This window comes from Equus caballus, chromosome 28 (genome assembly GCF_041296265.1).
Source record: "Equus caballus isolate H_3958 breed thoroughbred chromosome 28, TB-T2T, whole genome shotgun sequence".
Taxonomy (NCBI): Eukaryota; Metazoa; Chordata; class Mammalia; order Perissodactyla; family Equidae; genus Equus; species Equus caballus.
The window spans coordinates 36806285-36827249 of record NC_091711.1 but is presented as its reverse complement, the minus strand read 5'-3'; the positions used below and the strand labels follow the sequence as shown (position 1 = coordinate 36827249).

Below are 20965 nucleotides of genomic sequence, written 5' to 3'. Positions count from 1 at the left end.
CCACACATCTCCTGGCAGCCTGTCCACCAGGAACTCATTTCCTAGGCGACTGTAGTAGAATCAGAGCAAACCCTGTTACCTGGCCTCCATGTCAGGGGATGGGAGGAGAGGCCGGGGAGGGCTGTGCCTGGTCTGCCTCCACATTATCAGTTATCAGCGCAGATAACAAGCACAGCTTAACTCTGCTCTTCCTTCCTCTGTGCCCTGAGGTAGGTTGCTAAGTCCTCAGAGGTGTTATTCAGATGGTTTCCCATGGCTCTGGTTCAAAGTCAAGATTACATCTACCACTGTTGAAGCTAGGCAGTTTAAAGAAGTGTAGGGGGCAGCTGGAGGCAAAGGGGCTTCTCCTAGCCTCGCACATGCACACATGCATAGACACACACACAAACACCCTTCCTTGCCCCTCACTGATTCATAATATCTGTGACCACATTAGCCCTGCTGCCCCTCACCATCTGCCAGCTCACTCACGGGTTCAGTTTGCACCAGGCCCACACACCAGTTCCAGGAATAAGCTGGAATCAGAAAAGTATGGGTGAATCTCGGACCCATCCCTCAGCTTTCTCTTCAAACAGGGATCACCCCGACGGTGCCCATGTACTCCTTGTGAGCATCACAGGAGAATATGCATGACCTACAGTCTGTGAAGGACCAAGGAAGGAAGAAATACGTGATTACAAGTGCCCTCCATGGACCAGGCGCTGTGCTAAGCCCCTGACAAATGTTATCTTTTTTATGACAACCTAGGCAATGATAAGTGCTTTTATTCCCATTATACAAGTGAGAAGATTAAAATGCACAAGATAAATTTGCCCAAAGGTCCTAAGTATTTAAAGCTGCAGAACTACAATTTCAACCCAGCTCTCTGTCATTTACAAAGGGCCTTTATAGAACCATCCTCTCTCCCACATATGACAACTACAGATTGATTCCCTCTTTCCCTGTGCATTTATTGAGTGCCTACTATTTGGCTGACACGGTGCTGGAGCTAGAAACAGAACCATGAACAAGGCTCGTCTCTGATGTCAAGCCTAGCAGAGCTGATAGTTTCATAAGCAAGCAATCTGCATGTTATTACCACCAGTATCACCCACCATCCCCAGTGAGTGAAGCAGCCCAGGATGAGCCAGTCCCAAAGAAGAGGCAGGACCGTCATCAAGGGCAACGCATCAAAGCCAGCAGAGGTGGGCCAGGGAGGTGCAGAGGCAAAATCCTCTCATTGGCTGTGCACGAAGAGTGAGGAGTGATGCTGTTCGGGGGCTTCTGAAACAGGTGTACACTCCGGCACAAGTTTCCTTCCCTCTTCCCATGCCCTCTTAATATATCTTTGATATGAGTGAGTCCCGGGGAACTTGTACGAGAACCGCTTGGCTTTCTTACATCTCAGGTTTGATTAAACAGTGGGATCTCTGACATTTGAGGCTATGGAGCTGGGCTGTAGAAATCCAGGGCTCTGAGAGCTGACGAGTCTTGTTTTCTCCTGGCCTTCTGACAGCAGCCCCAGTGCCCGAGGCCTGTGGTTGCCAGCAGTTTGTCACTTGTCAGCATTGGCCTCAGCTGTTCACTGCAGCACCACAAAGAAATCAGTTCAGCCAATTCTATTACAGGAGCAGAAGCGCACGTGGGCAGAGATGGAGGATCCCCCACTTCCACTCAAGGAGCAGAGGCAACAAGAGGTACCCAAATGGTAACCAGCATCAAGAGGGCTGATGCACAAAGCAATGACCCTGATCAAAGCCAGAGAGAGTGGGAAGATGCCCTCCAGAAGCTGGGGATGGTGTTCTCAAGCTAAGAGCGGAGGGAGTGGTGGTTAGCACCAAAGGCAGAGAGGAGTCAAGAAAGATGAGAATAGAGAAGTCTGTTAAATTGACAGTGTTGGAGACATTGCTGACCTTGGCCAAATCCAAGGAGTCAACCGGTAGACTATGGTAGTTTGAGAAGCTCATGGGCTGTAAAGAAAGGAAATCGTCAGTGTCAGAAGCTCAGTAAGCCAAGAGGTCGGTGCACGTGTCTCTGCATCTCCAAACACCGCCTGTGTTCTGGCCTCTGCCCCAGTTAGCTGCTAAGAGGTAGGCTCTGCCCTGGGGAGGAGAGTGCCATTTAAGGAGCACAAGCCTACAGACAGTAGCCTGCTGCCATCCCCCTCCATTCCGTTCCTAGCCACTCTCCCAACCAGCTGCCTTGATCCGTGAACTGCAAGGAGCTCGTTGCTGGAGTGCAGAGTCACCATATTAACAGACTTGGCCCAAATAGATCCTGCAATTATTGATCTTTCCAGGTTATTTCTAAGCTAGTGCAGCCTTAATTAAGAAGATAATGATTATTATCATCTGATGAGAGTAACTATTAGCTGTTTATGAGGCAAATTAGTTAACCTCTCCGAGTTTTCATGTCTTCATTGGTAAACTGGGAACACTAGTACCTTTGTCGTAGGTTGCAGTGATTGGAGAAGTAATGCATAGTGCTTGCTACTGAATACACGAAAGCACTTTTTGTTACGATGTATTGACCATGTACAATGTACCGGGCATGCTCTAAGAAATTTAATTTCTCCCATCCTATGTGCTTTCTTAGTTCCAAAGCTTTGCAAATACCTAGAACCCCTCTCCTGAATGGCTAGCTCCTGCTTCTTAGTCAGAACACAGTGGTGGGAAGCTCTTCATGACGGGGCACCAGAGTGCCTACACCTCTGCCTTCCTCCCTCCCTACACTTTGAGCTCTGTAAGGACAAAGGTTCTATCTGTTCATTCAGCTCTGTACCCAACATCTATGTCTGGCTTCATAAATATTCATCAATTAATGAATATATTAGTTCTCTTAATAACCAAGTCCATGAAGTATTTATTATTATCCAGATAAGGAAACAAAAGCTGAGAGAGTTAAGAAAATTGCCCATGATTAGACAATTAGTGAAGTGATGGAGTTAAGATAGCATTTACATCATCTGATGTAAAAGATCATGCTCTTTTTCTCACTCTTCAGCCTCCTTTCAAACTGCCATCCCCTGAGAGGTATCCAGCCCTTACATCTGTTGGAAATAATTTTAGTTGGCTTCTCTTGAAACATCAGAATACCTGGCCGCATTGATTCCACGATCCCATATGGCAGCCACGCAGCTGGACATGAAGAGCATAAAGATGCCGGGCATGGACTCCCGGGTCGTCCCATCCTCTGCCCTTTTCTCCCTTTTGTCTCTCCAACACTGAAGTCTGGTGTCCACTGCCATTGATCATCCTGCGTGCCCTGGCCCCGCAGCTGTCTGAGTTTGCCCCCTCCCGCCCAATATAGGCAGATCTAAACAGGAGATAATTCCAGAACCACTTCTTCCTGTTTGAACTCAACTGGGCTTCCTCATTTTTCTTTACATCAGAGGTAGATGGTTTTTTTTAATTTTGTTCTGTGAAGACGACACCAGCTTGGGTGGGCAATACCTAATCTACACCAAGTGAAAGAGGAAGAATTTTGTTTCAGGGAATTCTGAGTAGAGTAGAATGCACAGGAGTAGAGAGAAGGGAGTTAGTTAATCCTTTGATGGAAGCTTCGAATCCCATTTTCAGGCAAATTGCGACCATTTGTAGGGCCCCTAGATGTGTCTAATTGGAAAACATGGGCCTCTTCTCCTAGCCCCTAGCTCATTGTTAAGGGTCGGGTATTAGTCATGGGGTTTTACTTAATTCCTCCCCTCTGAAGCTTGCGAGTCAGTTTTCCCAGACCTCTAGTCACTGAAGATGAAACCAAATGTTTTTTATGACAAAGGTGCTTATCACGAGGTTGTATGTTTTTGTGGTATGTAAGGTTCCCACTTCTCAGTCGATTATCCTGGCCTCTCTAAACATCCCTGGTTCTGCCACTGTAGCCAGCCCCTGTCTGGCCACCAGTATGTTCCGGGATGGGAAATGAGGGGCCAGCATGGTGACATGGCGGTTCAATCTGCCCTCGTGTTGACTTAGTTTGTTTCCGCAGAACTAGGGGAATGCTCCTCTAAATGGCCATTGCCCTCACACACCCCCATTAACTGGTCTTGGCTGGTGCTTCAGGTCCTCTTCTAGGTGCCAGTGACCAAGGAAGAAGCCCCAGTGACCTCCACATTGCCAAAATCCAGTGGTCAGCCGCACTTCTCATCTTACTTGACTTCTCACGGCATTTGACTGCTGATAACTCCCCCCTAGGGACACACTGTTTTTCTCTTGGCTTATAGAAATACATGACTGTCTCAGTTTGGTTTTCAGCCTCATCATCCCTCCATGTAGTTCCCATTGCCAGCCACTTCTCTTCTCGTTCTACCCTCGCTCCCTTGGTGATATAGTTCCGTCTCGTGACTTTAAATATATCTGCCACTCATGCCCCGAATATCTCCAGCTAGCCCTGTCTCTTGACTTCAGAACTCACATGTCCACCAGCCTCCTCAGCATCTTCACTTAATTCTCATAAACATCTCAAATGAACTGTTCAAAACCTAAGTTCTGATCTTCCCCCAAAAGCGTACTCCTCCATCCCAGTTGATGGCCACTCCAGCCTTCCCATTATATAAACCAAGAGCCTTGGGTCATCCTTTGCTCCTGCTTTTTCACACCCCACATCCAGTGGATGAGGACATCCTCTTGGCTCTGGGACCAGGCCAGTTCTTCTCTCCTTCATTGTTGTTATACTGACCCAGGATATCTTACCTGTATTACCTCAAGGGCCTCCCAAATGACCTCCCAGCATCTGCCCGTGCAACACTACAGTCTGCTATCAACACGGCAGCCAGAGGAATTCTTTTAATGTGAAAGACAGATCACCTCACTGCTCGCTCAGAGTTCCTCCGTGTCTCCTCATCTCACTAAGAGTACCATCCCAAGAACTCTGTGTTAGTCTCCTGTGGCTGCTGTAACAAATTACCACGAACATGATGGCTTTAAACGACACAGATGTACTATCTTTCAGTTCTGAAGGGCAGGACTCTGAGAAGGGTCTTACAGGGCTGAAATCAAGGTGTCGGCAGGTGTGCGTTTTCTGGAGACCCTAGGGCAGAATTTGTTTTCTTGCCTCCTAGAGGCCATCCACATTCTTTGACTCACAGCTGCATCACTCCAGCCTCTGCTTCCATCATCTTGTCTCTTCTGACACTAACCCTCCTGCTTCCCTCTTATAAGGACCCTTACGATTACATTGTACCCACCCAGACAATCCAGGATAAGCTTCCTATCTCAACATCCTTCAGTTACTCACATCTGCAAAGTCCCTTTTTCCATGTGAGGTAAGATGCCCACGGGTTTCTGGAATTAGGGCTTGGATATTTGTGGGGAGCGAGGGGAATTTCTGTTGCCCACCACAACCTTCAATGATCTGCAAGGCCCTGTATGATCTGCAGCACCCCGCCCCCGCCCCGCCGCCTCCTGCCCCATTTCTAGGTACCCTCCCTGTTCCTTGCTGTGCTCTTGTCATTAGGGCCTTTTTTTGCCCCAGATCACCACATGACTGGCTCCCTCACCTGCTCCAGGCATTTGCTTAAATATCCCTTCTCCATGGGGCCTGTCTAGACCACCGTATTTAAAATTGCAACCCATTCCCCACCTCTCGCCTTCCTACCGCCCCTTAGCCAGCTCCATTCTCTCTCACAGCAATTCTCACTTTCTAACATACTATGCAATTCACTCACTGTTCTTATTGTCTCTCTCCCCCCACCCCCACTAAAATGTCAGCTCCATGAGAACAGGAATTTCTGCCTGTTCTATTCACTGATGGATCCCAAGTGCTTACACAATGCCTGGCACAGGGTGGAATGAGTGAGGACATGAACAAATGAAAGAATAAAGTGCTTCAGTCGGCTCTGGCTGGACCTCGGACAGTGGGGAAAGGCCAGTATTGATGCCAGCCTTTGTGACTGCAGTCAAACCGACACGAGAAGGTGGGCAGGCAATCCTATTGATGGCCACCATGCATGGAGTGCTTATTCTCTGCCAGGCAGTTTAAGCACTTTACATATGGGAACTCACTGCATCCTCACAAACACCCTCTGAGGTTCATGCTGTCGTCACCATCCCCATCTTCACAGATACAGAAACTGTGGAACAAAGAGGTTAGGTAATCAGCCAGGATGTGAGCCTCAGCAGCCCGGCCCCAGGGCCCTTGTCTTCACCACTGATGAGGGGAAGTCGTAAGAGCCATGCAGTACGTCCTTCTTCCTTATTTCTCTGAGATACTTTCCCATAAGCTCTTCATGCCAGGCACCTGGGCTGTTTCCCTGGTGACAGAGACTTGCCTCTAGGGTGAAGGATAGGGTTAAAAAGAAGGGGGAGGGAGAGGGGGTGTGTGTGCATATGCACAGTCAACTGCCAGGATCCGTCTTGGGGTTTGGTAATTTTAAACACCAGGGAGCCCATCTACCTAACAGTCTCCCCTTTTGTGCTGTTTCTTTGACTTTACACTGAGCCCCGTGAGAGTCTACAGTCCCTGCCCACCTCCTCCCTTCAGTTGGCGTAGGAAGCCTCGCTACTCACTCACCTTGTCTCCCCTGCTCACCAGCTTTACCAGGTAGGAGCAAAACAGGCTATGAAGTCTTTGCGTACTTAAGCAAATTGAGAGGCTGAGGGAAGAAGATGCCCAGGAGAGGACACTCAGGGACTTCAAAGATGGACGCTGCCCAGCTCACAGTTTTCGCTCTGGTCAGCTCCTCCAGGCTGGAAGAGGGTGAATTTACTCTGTCTGGAACACCTTAATTGTTTTTGACACAAAGAAGGACTCAGAGCTGGCTGGAGAGTGAAATCTAATAAACTCTGTTTTCATAGACAAGCACGCTAGCAAGCCAAAGATCTCTCCTGCTTGTAAGAATCTATCGCCTTTTCTGAATCCTCCGCATTCGCCCGTTCTCTTGCTACAGGCCCACCAGTAAGCTGAGCCCGAAAGGGAAGGGGGCTCATTTGTTAATCGGTTATTGTAAGTTGGGCACTGTGTCAGGCTCTGGGGGGATCGTTTCATTTCGTCCTCACAGCAATCCTGATTGATAGGAGGTGAGCGTTGTCATCTCCGTTTTACAGGTGGGGAGCCTGTGACCAGGAGAATTGAGCATCGTGCCCAAGGTCTTAAGAGAGAGTGGCAGGCAGGATTGGAGCCCAATGCTGGCTGGCTCCAGGTCACTTGTATTTGCTGTGCTTTTTCTTATACTAGCAGGTTCTGAATTCCTTCAGTAGATACCTGAGGCTTCTTTTAAGAGCTACTCAGTCTGAAAATGTTGTAGTAGGTTTGTGAATATTTTTGAAGGAGTCTTGAACAGGAAGCAAGGATAGTGTATCAATCAGGGTTCTTCAGGGAAACAGAAGCAATAGGATGGATGGATGGATGGGTTGATGGATGGATGGATAGATAGATAGATAGTTATTTAGGAATTGTGAGGACTGTCAAGTCTGAAATCCACAGAATGTTAATTGTATTCACAAAATACCTTCACAGCAACAGCTAGACAAGTGTTTGACCAAACAGCTGGGCACCATAGCCTAGCCCAGTTGACACATAAAATTAACCACCACAGGCATAATCATCAGGTACCTAGTGCTTAATCTGTGCCAAGCATTGCACCAAGCACTTCCACATGCACTTGTGCTTTTCCTTGTCAGAATGTTTCATAAGAACATGAACTTGAGACTCAGAATGGTGAAAGTGATGTGTCCAGGAGGAGTGGTGGAGTCAGAGCTAGAAACAGGTTTGTCTGATTGCTACACCAAGCTGCCTTCCAAAATCTTCAGTTTTAATCACTAGATTTAGCCATCTAAGAGGAATGAATGAAGAGACCCAGTCACTCAGCTTGTCAGGGCTGGCTCCAGAACTCAGGTCCCTGGGCTCCCAGTCCAGCCTTCTCATCTCACCGTACTGCCCCTCTGTTCCCAGAAGATTCTACCTTTGAAACACTCCATCCCCTGCAGGACTCATTCTCTAGATAAATGATGGCAGTGAATTGTGCAACCCTAGGTGGTCGGCAAGCCCCTGGGGGGGTGGGGTGTACTCACATGACACAGTACACAAGGGCCCCGGCTTCCACGGCCACCTCAATGAGGAGATGCACTCAGAGTTAGTACCCTGAAGCCACTTTATTGCTGAACAACTTCATAATGAGACCAGTATGGAAATCTCCTTGAACTGAGTCTGAAATAGACCTATCTAGTGACTAATCCATGTTCCTGGCAGTGTGTGTGTCTGTGAGATTAAAGGGAGTTTGCAGAAAGCACTCCTGAATCTGACGGTCTCTATGCAGTGGGGAAAGAAGGCTTTCTAGGACTCCATTTTCTAAGGCGTGCTGCTTCCCGGGTCTGCTGACTCTGAGCCTTTTTCAATATCTTGGTCAGAGTGATTTGGTTGCAAGCAACAGAAACCAACAGTAGGCAGCTTAATGAAAATGAAAAGAAATCAGAGGAAAACAAGACAAGAAAACAGTTGAGTGGCATTTCTTATGGAATCAGAGGAGGCTTTGGAAAACCAATCCTTGAGACCATAATTAACCCAGACCGCTCTGGGCCCCTCTGCAGCAGCAGTTCAGAAGCCGCTCGAGTGCTGCTTGACATTAATGCAAGTCAGCCCTTGGGATTCCAGTCTCTGCATCTCTGTTCAAACTCCCAAGAGTGAGAAACTGATTTACTCAGCTTGAGTCAAGTGTTTACTCTGGAACACACTGCCCTGGCCAGGGCTTCGTGTAGGATAGTATAGCTCTGGGAGCTGCCACTGTGTACAGGGGCTGTGAGGGCTTATATAGATAGAGACATCCACATTTATAGATCTCTGTAGGTGGGGGGTGTGTGTGTATGTATACTTGGCCCATTCTCTTCATAGTTCAGCCCTCCTAGCCTCCCACTCCATTTCCATAGCATTCATATCTTAAAACAATTAGCTGCAAATGCAGTCTTGGGCTTCAGCATCCTGAGACATTTAAGACAAGAATGTAAGTGCCAAGCAGGGAGAGAATTCGGCTGTTTTGTTCACTCTGTGTCTTCAAGTGCCCAGCATGGTCCCTGGCACACAGTAGGTGCTCAGTGATGGGTGAATGAACAGCAACCACCCCTCAATGCTGGGATACCTCCCTCCCCTCCTCCCCGGTGGTTCCAGGGGCTTGGCCATCTGGTGGGTCCAAAAATATTCTATAGACCCATATGTCCCATCCCCGACACCCAGAATCAAGAGATAGGGTAATACTTTTCCTGGAGAAAAGGTGACGAGCCCCAGCTCTGTGTCTAATGTAGGACTGATATGAATGCCTGGCCACGGATGAGGGAATCTTGGGTGTTGAGAACTGTGAAGTCATTGTTCAGAGAGACAAAAGGAGAGAGGAATGCAGGCCGGAGCAGGCTGACTTAGACCTCCGTCCTCCAATTGGCTAAGTATAGCTCGCCCGGATTCTATCTTGGTGTCATCCTTTTTGAATCTCCCCTGAAATAGTGACATGAGGGCCATATAACATTTGGTAGATAGTTGACGTGAGCATAATTATAAAGAGTGAACTACGAGTATATTCAGAAGATTCTAAAATGAACCTCAGTCCATCTCTCACCCACCTCCTCTCCAGTGGGAACTGGTGAGACCCCTTAATCAAGGGTGGTTTCTGAGGGCTGTGCTTATTTTGACCTGGTCCGGACTCCCCCTCATCAGTCATTGATACGAAACCCTGCTGACGTCCTTCTTGAGCTGCCTCTCTGCTCGTGGCCCGCGCTGGCCTGGGCTGACACAGTTACTTCAGGTAGCGTGACTACTCTTTGCAGACCAGCCTTAGTCCCTGCTTATGCCCAGGTTCAAAGTTTTGTTGAATGAAGTGATTTTAATAATACAGCAGTAAGCAGTTGTATCGCTACAGAGAGCTGCTTCTTCCAGTATTTTACAAAATGCCTTTCAATGCCTCACAGTACCCCAAGGGAGCCTGCTTTCTCTCCTTTAGAGAGAACAAGCAGATGGTCCATGCTGGCAGAGACCCAAGGGTCAGTGGTCTGAGCAGGAAGCCAGAACGAAGTCCCAAGGTCATGGCCAAAAGAGATCACGGAAGATCAAGCCAGGGAATCGTGATGGCACTGGCAGTCCATATTATAGTGGCCATTTGTTGCTACAAGCCTGCCATGTGCCAGCTGTGCCAAGCAGTGTTCATATTACCTTGTTCAGTGTCCACAGAAGCTCCAGGAGGGAAATATTCTTGCCTCATTTTAGGGAGGAGGAAGTGAGGTAGCGAGAAGCTAAATTACTTACCCAGGGTGGCAAGACTCATAAAGTGACAGAGCCAGGATTCAAATCCTGTCTGAGTTCATGACAAACCTCATGCTCTATGGCCCTCTCTGGACCTTTCTCGCTTTCCGAGTGATAGCCACAGAGCTGGGACTAGGTAGATAAATCCAGAATCGTAGGAGCTGGGTCTCAGAGGAGTGGAGCAGAAGGCCAGGCTCAAAGGCAGGAAGGAGTGAGAGGATGGCGGACTTTCCACCCATAAGTGGGATATGAGTGATGCACTGTACTGGGTGCTGGCTGCCCGGACGGGTCTGGCTAGTTCAAAGGCTCGGGGTCTGGAGGAGTCATGGAGTTGACGAGTCACCTCACCCAGAAAATGCCCAGGTCGGTGATTCGCTTGTCAGCTTTGATCTAGCTGCTCCCATGGGGCCAGCGATGCAGTAAGAGTGTGTGGTCAGCCCGGTGGTCCCAACAGGCTGGGCTCCAATCCGTGTGAATCCTCGGAGACCTGCCTTCTGCACTTGCCTCTGACAGTCACACACACTGTGAAAGGGAGGAAGGGTCCCTCAGCCCCTCCTGTCTGGCCTGTCCTCCGTTCACTCCCCCAAGAAGACTCTGCTCTCTGGTTCAGCGGCAGCAGTTCTGACTTGACTCCTGAGTGTTATTGGGCAAAATGCTGGGCCTCCCCAGGCCTCGGTATCCCCATCTTTAAACTGAGAAGTCAACTCAGGCTTTCTCTCCTCCACCTCCCTGTGCCAACCACCTCCCTGCCTTCACGTGGGATAGGTCTTTCCTCGGCATCACGGGACCCATTCTCTGCCTCCCCTTTCTTATCAGGAAGTCTGTCATCCAGCTCGACCTCGCCAATACCAAGAAGGCGATGATCGTCCCCGCATTCGAGACGCTGCGATACCGGCTCTCGTTCCCCAAGTCAAAAGCGGAGTTGCTGTCCATGCTGGACATGGGGACTCTCTTCACGTTCAGGTGAGTAGCCCACACTGCTGTCCCCTGGGGGCACCCAGAGGCCTTCTCGCTCCTGGGAAGCCAGATGCCAAAGCTGTTGGCCCAGAAGTTTGTTGCTAGCTTCAGACCATTTTAAGGCCAAAAAAAGCCCCACTGGCCCCAAACTACGTGTTTGGAATATTCTTTGTCTTCTCACATGCCGTGTACTTGTTCTGTGCATGGGTAATAGACGTCACGTGTCCAGATGGAAGGATCTGGATGCTGAGTAGGGAGTTCAGCTTCATCTTTTTGTGTTTTACTCAGTTGAGGCTCCTGACCCTATATCCTGCTCTGAATTCTCTCTTTAATTTGCTTATTCATTCATTCATTTGGTAAGTGGGTTTCATCCTATTAGCACCATCACTGCTGTTACCCTTTTTCTTTTTTTGTGAGCGGTCTGTTCTGCAAGGTCCTCAGGCCTGGGATGGGCAGCCGTGGCTTCGACAACCAAAGTCATTAAGGTGACTTCAGGGTTGCACACAGCAGATGTGGAAGCTGACTTTCCCGTTGCCCAGGTGACCGTTTCAAACAAACCCATCGTTGTCCTGATTTCTCAGGCCCCTGAGTCCTACAGGAACAACCTAGAGGGGCTACCCTCCCTGTCTGTCCAACTGCCCAGGCGCGAATGGGGTCCGTCTTCTAGGATGGGCCACCGCATTAAGTGTCACACCCCTGGGGAAGCAGGAGTCCTGTGGGTCTCTAGACAGAACATTCTGAAGAGGGCACCATTGCTTCCATATGCTCCTATTTTAAAGAGAGCCTTCCATTTCAAAGAATGGCCCACGCTTCCTTGGAGCTAAACAATGTACATTTCTAGGCAATCTGAATTTTACTGAAAAGATTGTAATAATAACTGAGGTTTTCGTACCACTATCAAGTTACTATAAGTTCCTAGAAGGTTTTCTCAAACTTTGTGAACATAACTTTATGAGATAGGTTATTCATTCAACAATTCAGAGAGTATCCCTTTTCACATTTTACACAGATTGAAAAACAGAGGAGTGGAGGGGCCCTGATGGAGCCAGCACTCAAATTCCAGCCTTCTTCCGCTATCTGGAATTCTGGAAAGTGACCCGAAAGAGTTAATAGCCCCACAGACCAATCCTTCTTTCTTTTCAGAAAGAAATAGTAATTACCTTTTATTGAGTACTTAACGTGTGCCAGGCTCATTTAATCCACTCATTTAATCCTCACAGCAAATCCATGAGGCAGGTGCTATTAGCCCCATTTTACAGTTAAAGGAACTGAGGCTCTGAGAAGCTAAATAACTTGCCTAAGGCCACACAGCCAGTACGTGGCAGAGCCTGGGTTCAGCCCAGGTCTGAGGAACCACAGAGCTCTGAACCAAAATACCACTGGACCGCTGATCAAGTCCTGAATTTTCTTACCAATCAGTGTTTGAAGAAGTAGGGAAAACTTGGACTCTCAGACCAAACCTCAGTCTGATTCTCCCACAGACGCCAGAGCCTGGCGGCTGACCACCTGGCAAATTTCCAAGGCCTCCTTCCTTCCATCTTCATCCCCACATGATTTGAGAACTCATTTCAAGGTGAAGGCCTGAGAGCCGGGGTGTGGCCTGCTGTGTCCGTGATTGCCGCTCTGGCCAGAGGCTCACAAGCTACCGCGCCAAATATTAAATTCCAGACCTCCCCTCCAAGAAATTGCTTTTGTCACTTTCCCTCCACATGATGACCTCTTAAACCTCCTAGCAGCTGAAACCTGCTGCCCACTGCACCTGGATAGGGCAGTCATGCACACGGCTGCTAATCCTCCAGGACATCGGTTCTCAGAGTGTGGTCCCCGGACCAGCAGGACCAGCAGGACCAGCATCCCCCGGGAACTTAAGAAAGGCAGAGTCTCCAGCCCCAATCCAGACCTACTGGGTCGGGAAGTCTAGAGGTGGAACCCAGTGATCCGACTGTTAAAAAATAGTTTTCCAAGTGATTCTGATACACACTGGAGTTCGAGAGCCACTGCTCAAAGCGAAGTGCCCCAAATCTCTTCAAAGTAGCATCCTACAGGGTACACCCTGGACACCTCTCTCATCACTATTTTTTTGGGTATTACCTGGTGTTGCTGATCTCAGAGAGCAAGCTCTGGGGTCCAGTGCATCCTGGTCGGACAGTAGGTTCCTCGGGGCATTTTCAGGCTGTGGTTTATTTGAATGGCAGGTCAACTGTAACTTCCCCACCACTCGCCGTGCTGTCAGTCTTCCGGGCTGAATAATGGAAGCTGCCTCCCCACCCAGGGGGACAGAACTGACCCAGCTGTCCCCGTCCCCCTCTCTTTTTTCTTCTTTTTCACATCATAATAGGCCGAGAGTTTAGATTCTAAAGATGAAGGACAAATAAGATGAGTATTGATACATTGATGTCACTAACAGTTAGACCACCACGAATTGCAAAAAAAGGGACAAAATGAGACTATCTTCATTTTCTGAGGATTTATTATGTATCGGACACTGCTCTTGAGTACTTTCTGTGAATTAATCCACATAAATTGTCATAAATCCATGAAGTAGGTATTGTTATTATCTGTTTTACCAAGAGAAGGAAGCAAAGGTACAGAGGAGTTGAGTAACTTCTCTGCACCTATCGAGCGACAGAATTCAAACTCAGACAGCCTGGCACCAGGACCAGTGTTTTTAGCCACCTTGTCACACTGCCTGTTAGGGACAGAGCAGTTATTGAAACCTCCTGTGTGCCGGCACTGTGCCAAGCTGTTTACAAACATTCTCTTTTAAGCTCCTCAGCAGTTAAAGAAGATGGTATTCTTTGCCCGAGTGGACACAAGAGGAGAGTAGAGCCCAGTGTAAATGCTTTGTTGTACAAGTTCCATAGCTCCTAAGTGGCCGAGGCGGTGTTTGAACCCTGGGGCAGTGGCTCCAGCGTGCTGTGCTTTGAACCTAATGCACGTTCACAGCCGTCCGTCGGTTGTGCTAGGCCAGTGCTGTCAAAGGTGTCAGATGTCAAAACTGCCTGTTCCACAAGTTCGCAAATGGGAAACCAACTCCTTCCAGCCTGATTTTTGGATTAGTCCCAACATCTTGCAATATCCCTCCTTCTCACACTCGTTCCAGTGGCCTTCCTCCACCTTTCATTTTTCTTTCATTCAAGTGAAATTGGTTTTGGGAGAGGTCGCTGAATTGGTGGAGGCGGAAATTCAAGTCCCTGCCTTCCCCCAGCCTGGCCATCTCACCCAACCACACAGCCTACTGAAAGGCCACCTAGTGGGCAAGTGCCCATTCAACCACACTGGACGGCTCCCTGAGGGTCCCGGGGATGTCCAGCCTCGGTGGTGAAGGAGCAAAATAAAGAAGCAGCCGCATCCCCAACCAGAGGGTTCCACAAGCCACACTGAACACTACTCAAACCCTCCCCTGTTTAGAGAGCCCTCCCTGAGGTGGAGGTGGAACCCAGGACTCCAAGCTCCTTTCCCCCGACAGCTAAATTGTTGGGTTCCCATCCTTCCATCTTGCTTTCATTTTATGAAGCTTTTCTTTCTAGAATGTTCTTTTCCCCTAACCCATTTCTCTTAAGTCATATCTGCTGCTTCAATAGACTCCCAGCATCCTGCCATCTCTTTGTAGCTTCCAGAGGCATCCTCCTGCCCCACTAACTGGCTTCTGATTTAGGTGCCTCTCCAGTTTTTAGATACTCATTCATTCGTTCATTTATTCGACTTAGTGTACAAGTTGCTATTGTACATCATTGACTAGTTGCTCTATATATAGGCCAGAGAGAGTGAGTGACAGCAACATACAAAAGAGGTAACCCAGCACGGTGGTTAAGTGTCCTGGCCCTTGAGCCAGGCTGCTTAAGTTTGAATCCCAGCTCCACCTCTTACTATTTGTAACTTGATGTTGGGTAAATTATAAGAATTTAAAACTATAGGTATAGCATTTGCAATATAACCAGTATATAGTGAGTACTTAATAAATATTAGCTTATTATCATTGTTCTTTTATGGTTGTATTCATTTTCTATTGCTGTATAACAAATTACCACAGATTTAGAAGCTCAGAACAATACAAATTATCTCGCAGTCTCTGAGAGTCAGAGGTCCAGGCACAGAATGGCTGGATTCTCACGGGCTGAAATCAAGGTGTGGGCAAGACTGCAGTTCTCTTCCAGAGCATGTGGTCCTCCTCCAGGCTCACTGGCTGTCGGCAGAATTCCTTTCCTTGTGATTGGAGGACCGAGGTCTCCGTTTTCCTGCTGGTTCTTTGCCAGGTGGTCCCCATAGGCAGCTCACACATGGCTCTTTGCTTTCTTCCAGACCCAGATCTAAAGGTTTACATGAGTAGGTCAGGCCCACCCCAATAGTCTCCCTTTTAAATAACCCGAAGTCAGCTGATTAGTAACCTTAATTACATTTACAAAAATCCTTTTCACCATGTAATGTAAGATAATTACAGGAGTGGTGTTGTATTCACAGGTTCTGCCTCAAGGCAGAGACATTAGCAAAGGCAGGGTCATTCAGGGTCAGTTTAGACTTCTGCCTTCCACAGCAGTCTCTGGTAGGAATAGCTCTGATACAGACTAACCTGCAGTTAGTTCCATATAAATGACACAGAGCACTCCAGAAGTTCACTTACCCTTTCATAGTGGGAGTCTCCTCGTTAGTGAAAGATGGAGATAATGGACTCATTTGTTTCTTAGGGCTACCATAACAAAATACTACAAACTAGTTGCTTAAAACAACGGAAATTTAGTCTCTCACAGTTCTGGAGGCCAGAAGTCCAAAATCAAGGTGTTGGCAGCCCTTACTTCCTCCAAAGGCTCTAAGGAAGACTCCTTCCTTGCCTCTTTCTAGCTTCTGGTGATTACTGGCAATCCTGAGCATTCCTTGGCTTGTGTACCCATCACTTCAATTTCTGCCTCTGTCTTCATGTGGCATTCTCCCTGTGTGTCTCTGTATCCAAATTTCCCTCTTGTTATAAGGACACCAGTCTTTGGATTAGAGCCCACCCTAATCCACTATGACCTCATCATGTTTACATTTGCAAACACCCTCTTTCCAAATAGATCACATTCACAAATACTGGTGATCAGGACTTCGAACATATCTTTTTGGGGGACACAACGCAACCCACAACAAGGACTTTATCAGCATATAACTCTTCTGCCTCCAAATCAGCAGCGTTTGAAAAGCTCAGCTTCCTTCTCTCCACCCAATGGCTTTTCTCCATGTGTCCCAGGTACCATGTCTGGACGAAAGGCCATGCACCCACAAACTTTGCCAAGTGGCGGACCGCCACCACGCCTTACCGGGTTGAGTGGGAGGCTGATTTTGAGCCATACGTTGTCGTCAGACGGGACTGCCCTGAGTACGACCGGAGGTTTGTGGGCTTTGGCTGGAATAAGGTGGCTCATATCATGGAACTGGATGCGCAGGTGAGAAGAATGGGACATCATGGACCTGGTGCTGCGGGCTAACAGGGAGGGAGGAGAGGCCTAGGTCTTAGAGCTGCAAGGGGACCTTGGAGATAAGAAAGCAGAGACCTGAGAGGGAACAAGACGTGGTAAGGGACCTAGAATGGGGATGTGGCAGTACTAATTTTCAGGGCTGTTAAGTCCCAAACCATTCCTCTTTCTTCTACCCTTGGATGAGAGTTGGGTTCCTGGCCAGGACCTAGTGACAAACCGTGTCACTCCCTCATCCTGACTCAACCCAGTGATGAAGACAAGCAAATAATGCCCATTCATCACTTTGCCTGTGAGTCATATAATTGACACAAGGCATCCTGGGAGTTCCATGTAAATGACACAAAGCATGCAGCTAAGTATTCCACACTACAGCTAAAAGACTGATGATTTTTAGGCTGTGTTTAGTCATGAAACCCTTTCATTCATTCAACTAATACTCACTGAACACCTACTTCAAAAGGAATCTCCTGCAGAATTCTAATAGGTTAAACCAGGGGGCTGCCAACTTTTTTTGTAAAGGACCAGATAATAAATTTGGGGGCTCTTGGGGGGCCTACAAGTCTCCTTTTCAACTACTCAACTCTGCCATTATAGTTCGATGACAGACAGTATCTAAACAAATTCGTGTCGCTATGTTCCAATAAAACTCGATTTACAAAAGCATGCAGTGGCCAGACATGCCATAGTTTGTCAACCACTATGTTAAAAAGCCAAAAGCAAACCTCTCTGGTTAAATTAGGAGGAGGATGCCCGCGCTCCTCCACCCCACCCTTTTTTCTTCTTGTATGCTTTTCTCCCAGGCACCTCCTCATGGAGCACAGTGTATATATTTCCTGACAAGAGCACCCCAAATTCAGGAAAAGCAAGGTTGGATCCTCAGTGCTGGCTGCCCTGAGAATCACCTGGAGAACTTTCCAACAGTTTCACTGTGTTTGAGAGCAGTCCAAGGTGATTTTAATAAATACCCAGGGTTGCGAACCACTGATATAGGTAGAAGGTCATAGAATAGTGTCCATATTTAACAATAGAAAGCATGACCTTTATTATCTGTTTTTTCAATAATACTTGGAGGTGGTTCAGTGCTGCTCACAGACAGAAATGTTTCGTCTGCCTCAGCTTCTGGTTGAAAGAAAAGAAATATCATAATATTCATGCTTCCAGCAATGTGGTGATATGAACTGGTTCAAATAAAGTTAATTTCCCAGCCCTGAGGCCTGAACTTTGTTTTCAGCAATTTTGACAGAACTCTTGAAAATTGAGTGCATATTTTCCTTTCTTTGCCAATTCACATGGCAAACATAATTTTACCCTTTCCAGTGATTAAAGAAATAATGAGTACACACCTGACAGGTAATCCAGCCACACCTGCAGGGGCTGGTGGGGTTGATAGGGTTCTCTGTCCCCACACGAAATGTCCCAGACAGCTAAGCTCTGGGAGTTGCTGTATTTCCTTGCTGTGGTTTTTCTCACTCCTTCCTCCCCATCAGCTGTCATTTCTGGCTGCTGTCAGTATTCCTCCATCTGTAACAGCTGCCTTTCTCCGTCCTGATGTTCCCTTTCTGAGCTTGTTCTGATCTGCTCTGAGCTGGGAAACTGATGACCCAAGTTTATCAGACATCATGTCCAAAATCAGAGCGCATAGATTCTGGGTGGAGATGTGCTGGGTTCTCCTTTGAGTTACATGTCCTAAATTTGTGTCGCCTGCTTTGGCTATTCAGAGGCCTTTTATTTTTGGTCTGAGTTTTCATCTATATTCTGCCAAGTGGAGGGTACCATATGACACTGTGACTTTTACTGAGGATTTTGTTCTCAATGAGCTCCAGTCCAGTGGAACCTTTTTTTCCTTTACTTCTTTTTTGTCCCCTCTTTTTGTACTAATCTGTTGAGGCTGTCACATCTGATCAATGCGAAATCACGTAAACAGATGTCATTTAATTGAGCGAAAGATTCTCTCACAGCTTGCATCATTCTAGAGCAACCACATGGGTGTGTGCTCACATTTATCAAGAACCGTCATGGGCCATGAGCCCTGCCCAGCACTATCCATACATTATTGGTCATCTTTCAAGGGAGGTATTATTACTTTCACTATAGGTGAGAAAACAAAAGCTCAGAGAAGTCCAAGGTCATGGAAACAGCCCTGAACTCTCCCCGCTCCAACATGGTTGTGCTCTCCATGGTGCTGCCCTGTTTGTTGGTGTCATTCCCCACTTCATTCATTCACTTAGTCATTCGATCATCCACTTGGGCATTCATCCTACATGACTGAAGCTTCTTGCACGTGCTTACGCTGCTCTCGTCTTCTTCCAGGAATATGAATTCATCGTGCTACCCAATGCCTACATGATCCACATGCCTCATGCCCCCAGCTTCGACATCACCAAGTTCCGGTCCAACAAGCAATACCGCATCTGTCTCAAAACCCTGAAGGAAGAGTTTCAGCAGGACATGTCCCGCCGCTACGGCTTTGCCGCCCTCAAATATCTCACGGCCGAGAACAACAGCTAGCACCAGGAAGCCCGCCACCAGGGAGAGACATTCTACAGGGGGAGAGCCACTTGCTGTTTGGGGCCCAGCCTTCAAACTCAAAATGGAGCACTGCTTGTTTGGTTTGTTTTTATCTGTTTCTTTGGCCCAACGAAGCTGCCCTCACTACAGAGATCTGGGACAAGGATCCAGCCAGCCCTTCTCTGCTCCATGACCTGGCATTCCCAGAAGGTGGAAAAATCCTTCCTCTACACAGTCTCTTCAAGAATGGGCCATTCTTGGAGGGGTGAGAGGGAGCAACGGGGTTGGACCAGCACAGAGCCACACAACTAAGCAAGGCTTCAGGATGTTCTTGTTGCTTTTTAAGAAAGGGAAGTCAGGGTGCTGGGGGCTAGCCATCCCAGGGAGTAAAAGCAAAAATCCCTCTTCAGTCAGAAGCAACTGTCTGCTTTGCCCTGCAATCTAGCTGGGTATCCATGGGGAGGGCAAACCAATGATCAGAACCAACCATTTGGAAAAACCCAATGGGGACGTTGTACCTGGCGCGACCTAGAGGTGGAATTGGTTGGTTCTTTATCCTCAAGATCATTCTTGTTTTGTTTTGATTTATTTTTGTGTTGGGGGATTTAATTTGTGTTTGTTTTTGGTCTGGGAATCCAAACTAGAAAATCTGATCTTTTAGGGGAAATCAGCTCCACAACCAACATCCCTTTATGAGCAGTGGTCCAGCAGGAAGGACCAGAGTCTTCAGCCAATATCTCAACATGGGCAGCTTCCTTCAGGATTATCGCTGAGGCCCCCATGACCTTGGGTTCCCTACTCTCCAGAATCCAGGGGCTACGATGGGGACTGCAGAAATACAAAGATCGACTGCTTTACAACCAGTTACATTTTCTATTGGCAGTGACTGATTCATGGAGCAAGGGCTTTGAAGGGACTCTTTCTGTGCAGACAAAAGGTACGAACCTCTCAGGCCTTTAGAAGAACTTTAATGATTCGTGCGAGCCCAGTTCTGAAGATTCGTATGTCCGTTCGGGGACTTTCCAGAAGAACGTGTTGGGTTCCTCTGTGTTCACGCCCATTTAACTGCAGCTGGGACGAGGTCAGGGCCTCACGCGCCCTTTGGAATGTGTCCAAGGGTAGGCGAGCACCTTCACCGTTTCACAGATTGAGGAGACACTGGACTTTTTACCCATTTTCTTGAATCTTCAATATTAATGTCGTGTTTACATTGATGAGAACAAGAGTCAGTGCCCTAGTCTCTGCCGGGCTGTTTGTTCGGAGCTGCAATGTGACCAGCGAACGTTGCATTCAATAAAGAAAGTACAGACTGTTTCTTCCCACTCCCCCTCCCACTCTTGTAAGAAGCTACTGAGACACACTTCAGTGTAGAAAGCGAAATCGATAAATGACAACTTTACACTTTCTGTTCCCTTGTTTTCTTTTTCTCATCATTTGAACTTTGATCTTCTTTTCCTCCTTGCCTGAGGTTAGATCTCCCTTTATTCTCTAACCCTCGAAGCATTTTCACATTTTCCATTTAGCTTCTGTCTCAGCGTCGAAGCCAGATGTTTTATATACCAGATGTGAGCCAGCAAGGTGAACCAGGGCAATCAACAGTAACGTGAACACCCCCACCCTTTGTCCTGGTGGTCATCTGAAACCCTGCAACAATCTGGTTTATGAGACCCCCTCAATATGGTATGTCTCAAGCGGATATTTCACTCACATTTATGGAAACATTTAGGAAAACTATTAGGACTAATCCTCACACAGATGTAGGTAAGATTATGTGTGTGTGTGTGTGTGTGCATATAAATGTATACACATATACATACATATATTACATATATAGCATATATGCAGCATTT

The 20965-nt window shown here is 47.6% G+C and overlaps 1 protein-coding gene across 5 annotated transcripts in view; it reads left to right on the top strand.

Annotated features, from left to right (window-relative positions):
- Positions 1-20521, top strand: part of LARGE1 (LARGE xylosyl- and glucuronyltransferase 1) — a 540210-nt gene extending 519689 nt beyond the window's left edge. For all 5 annotated transcript variants that reach the window (XM_023631102.2, XM_070254456.1, XM_005606571.4 and 2 more), the window contains 3 exons: positions 11014-11160; positions 16379-16574; positions 18918-20521. In XM_023631102.2, the coding sequence (XP_023486870.2) occupies positions 11014-11160; positions 16379-16574; positions 18918-19115 (541 nt within the window). In that variant the 3' untranslated portion in view covers positions 19116-20521. The remainder of the gene's footprint in view (positions 1-11013; positions 11161-16378; positions 16575-18917) is intronic.
- Positions 20522-20965: the final 444 nt, after the last annotated feature.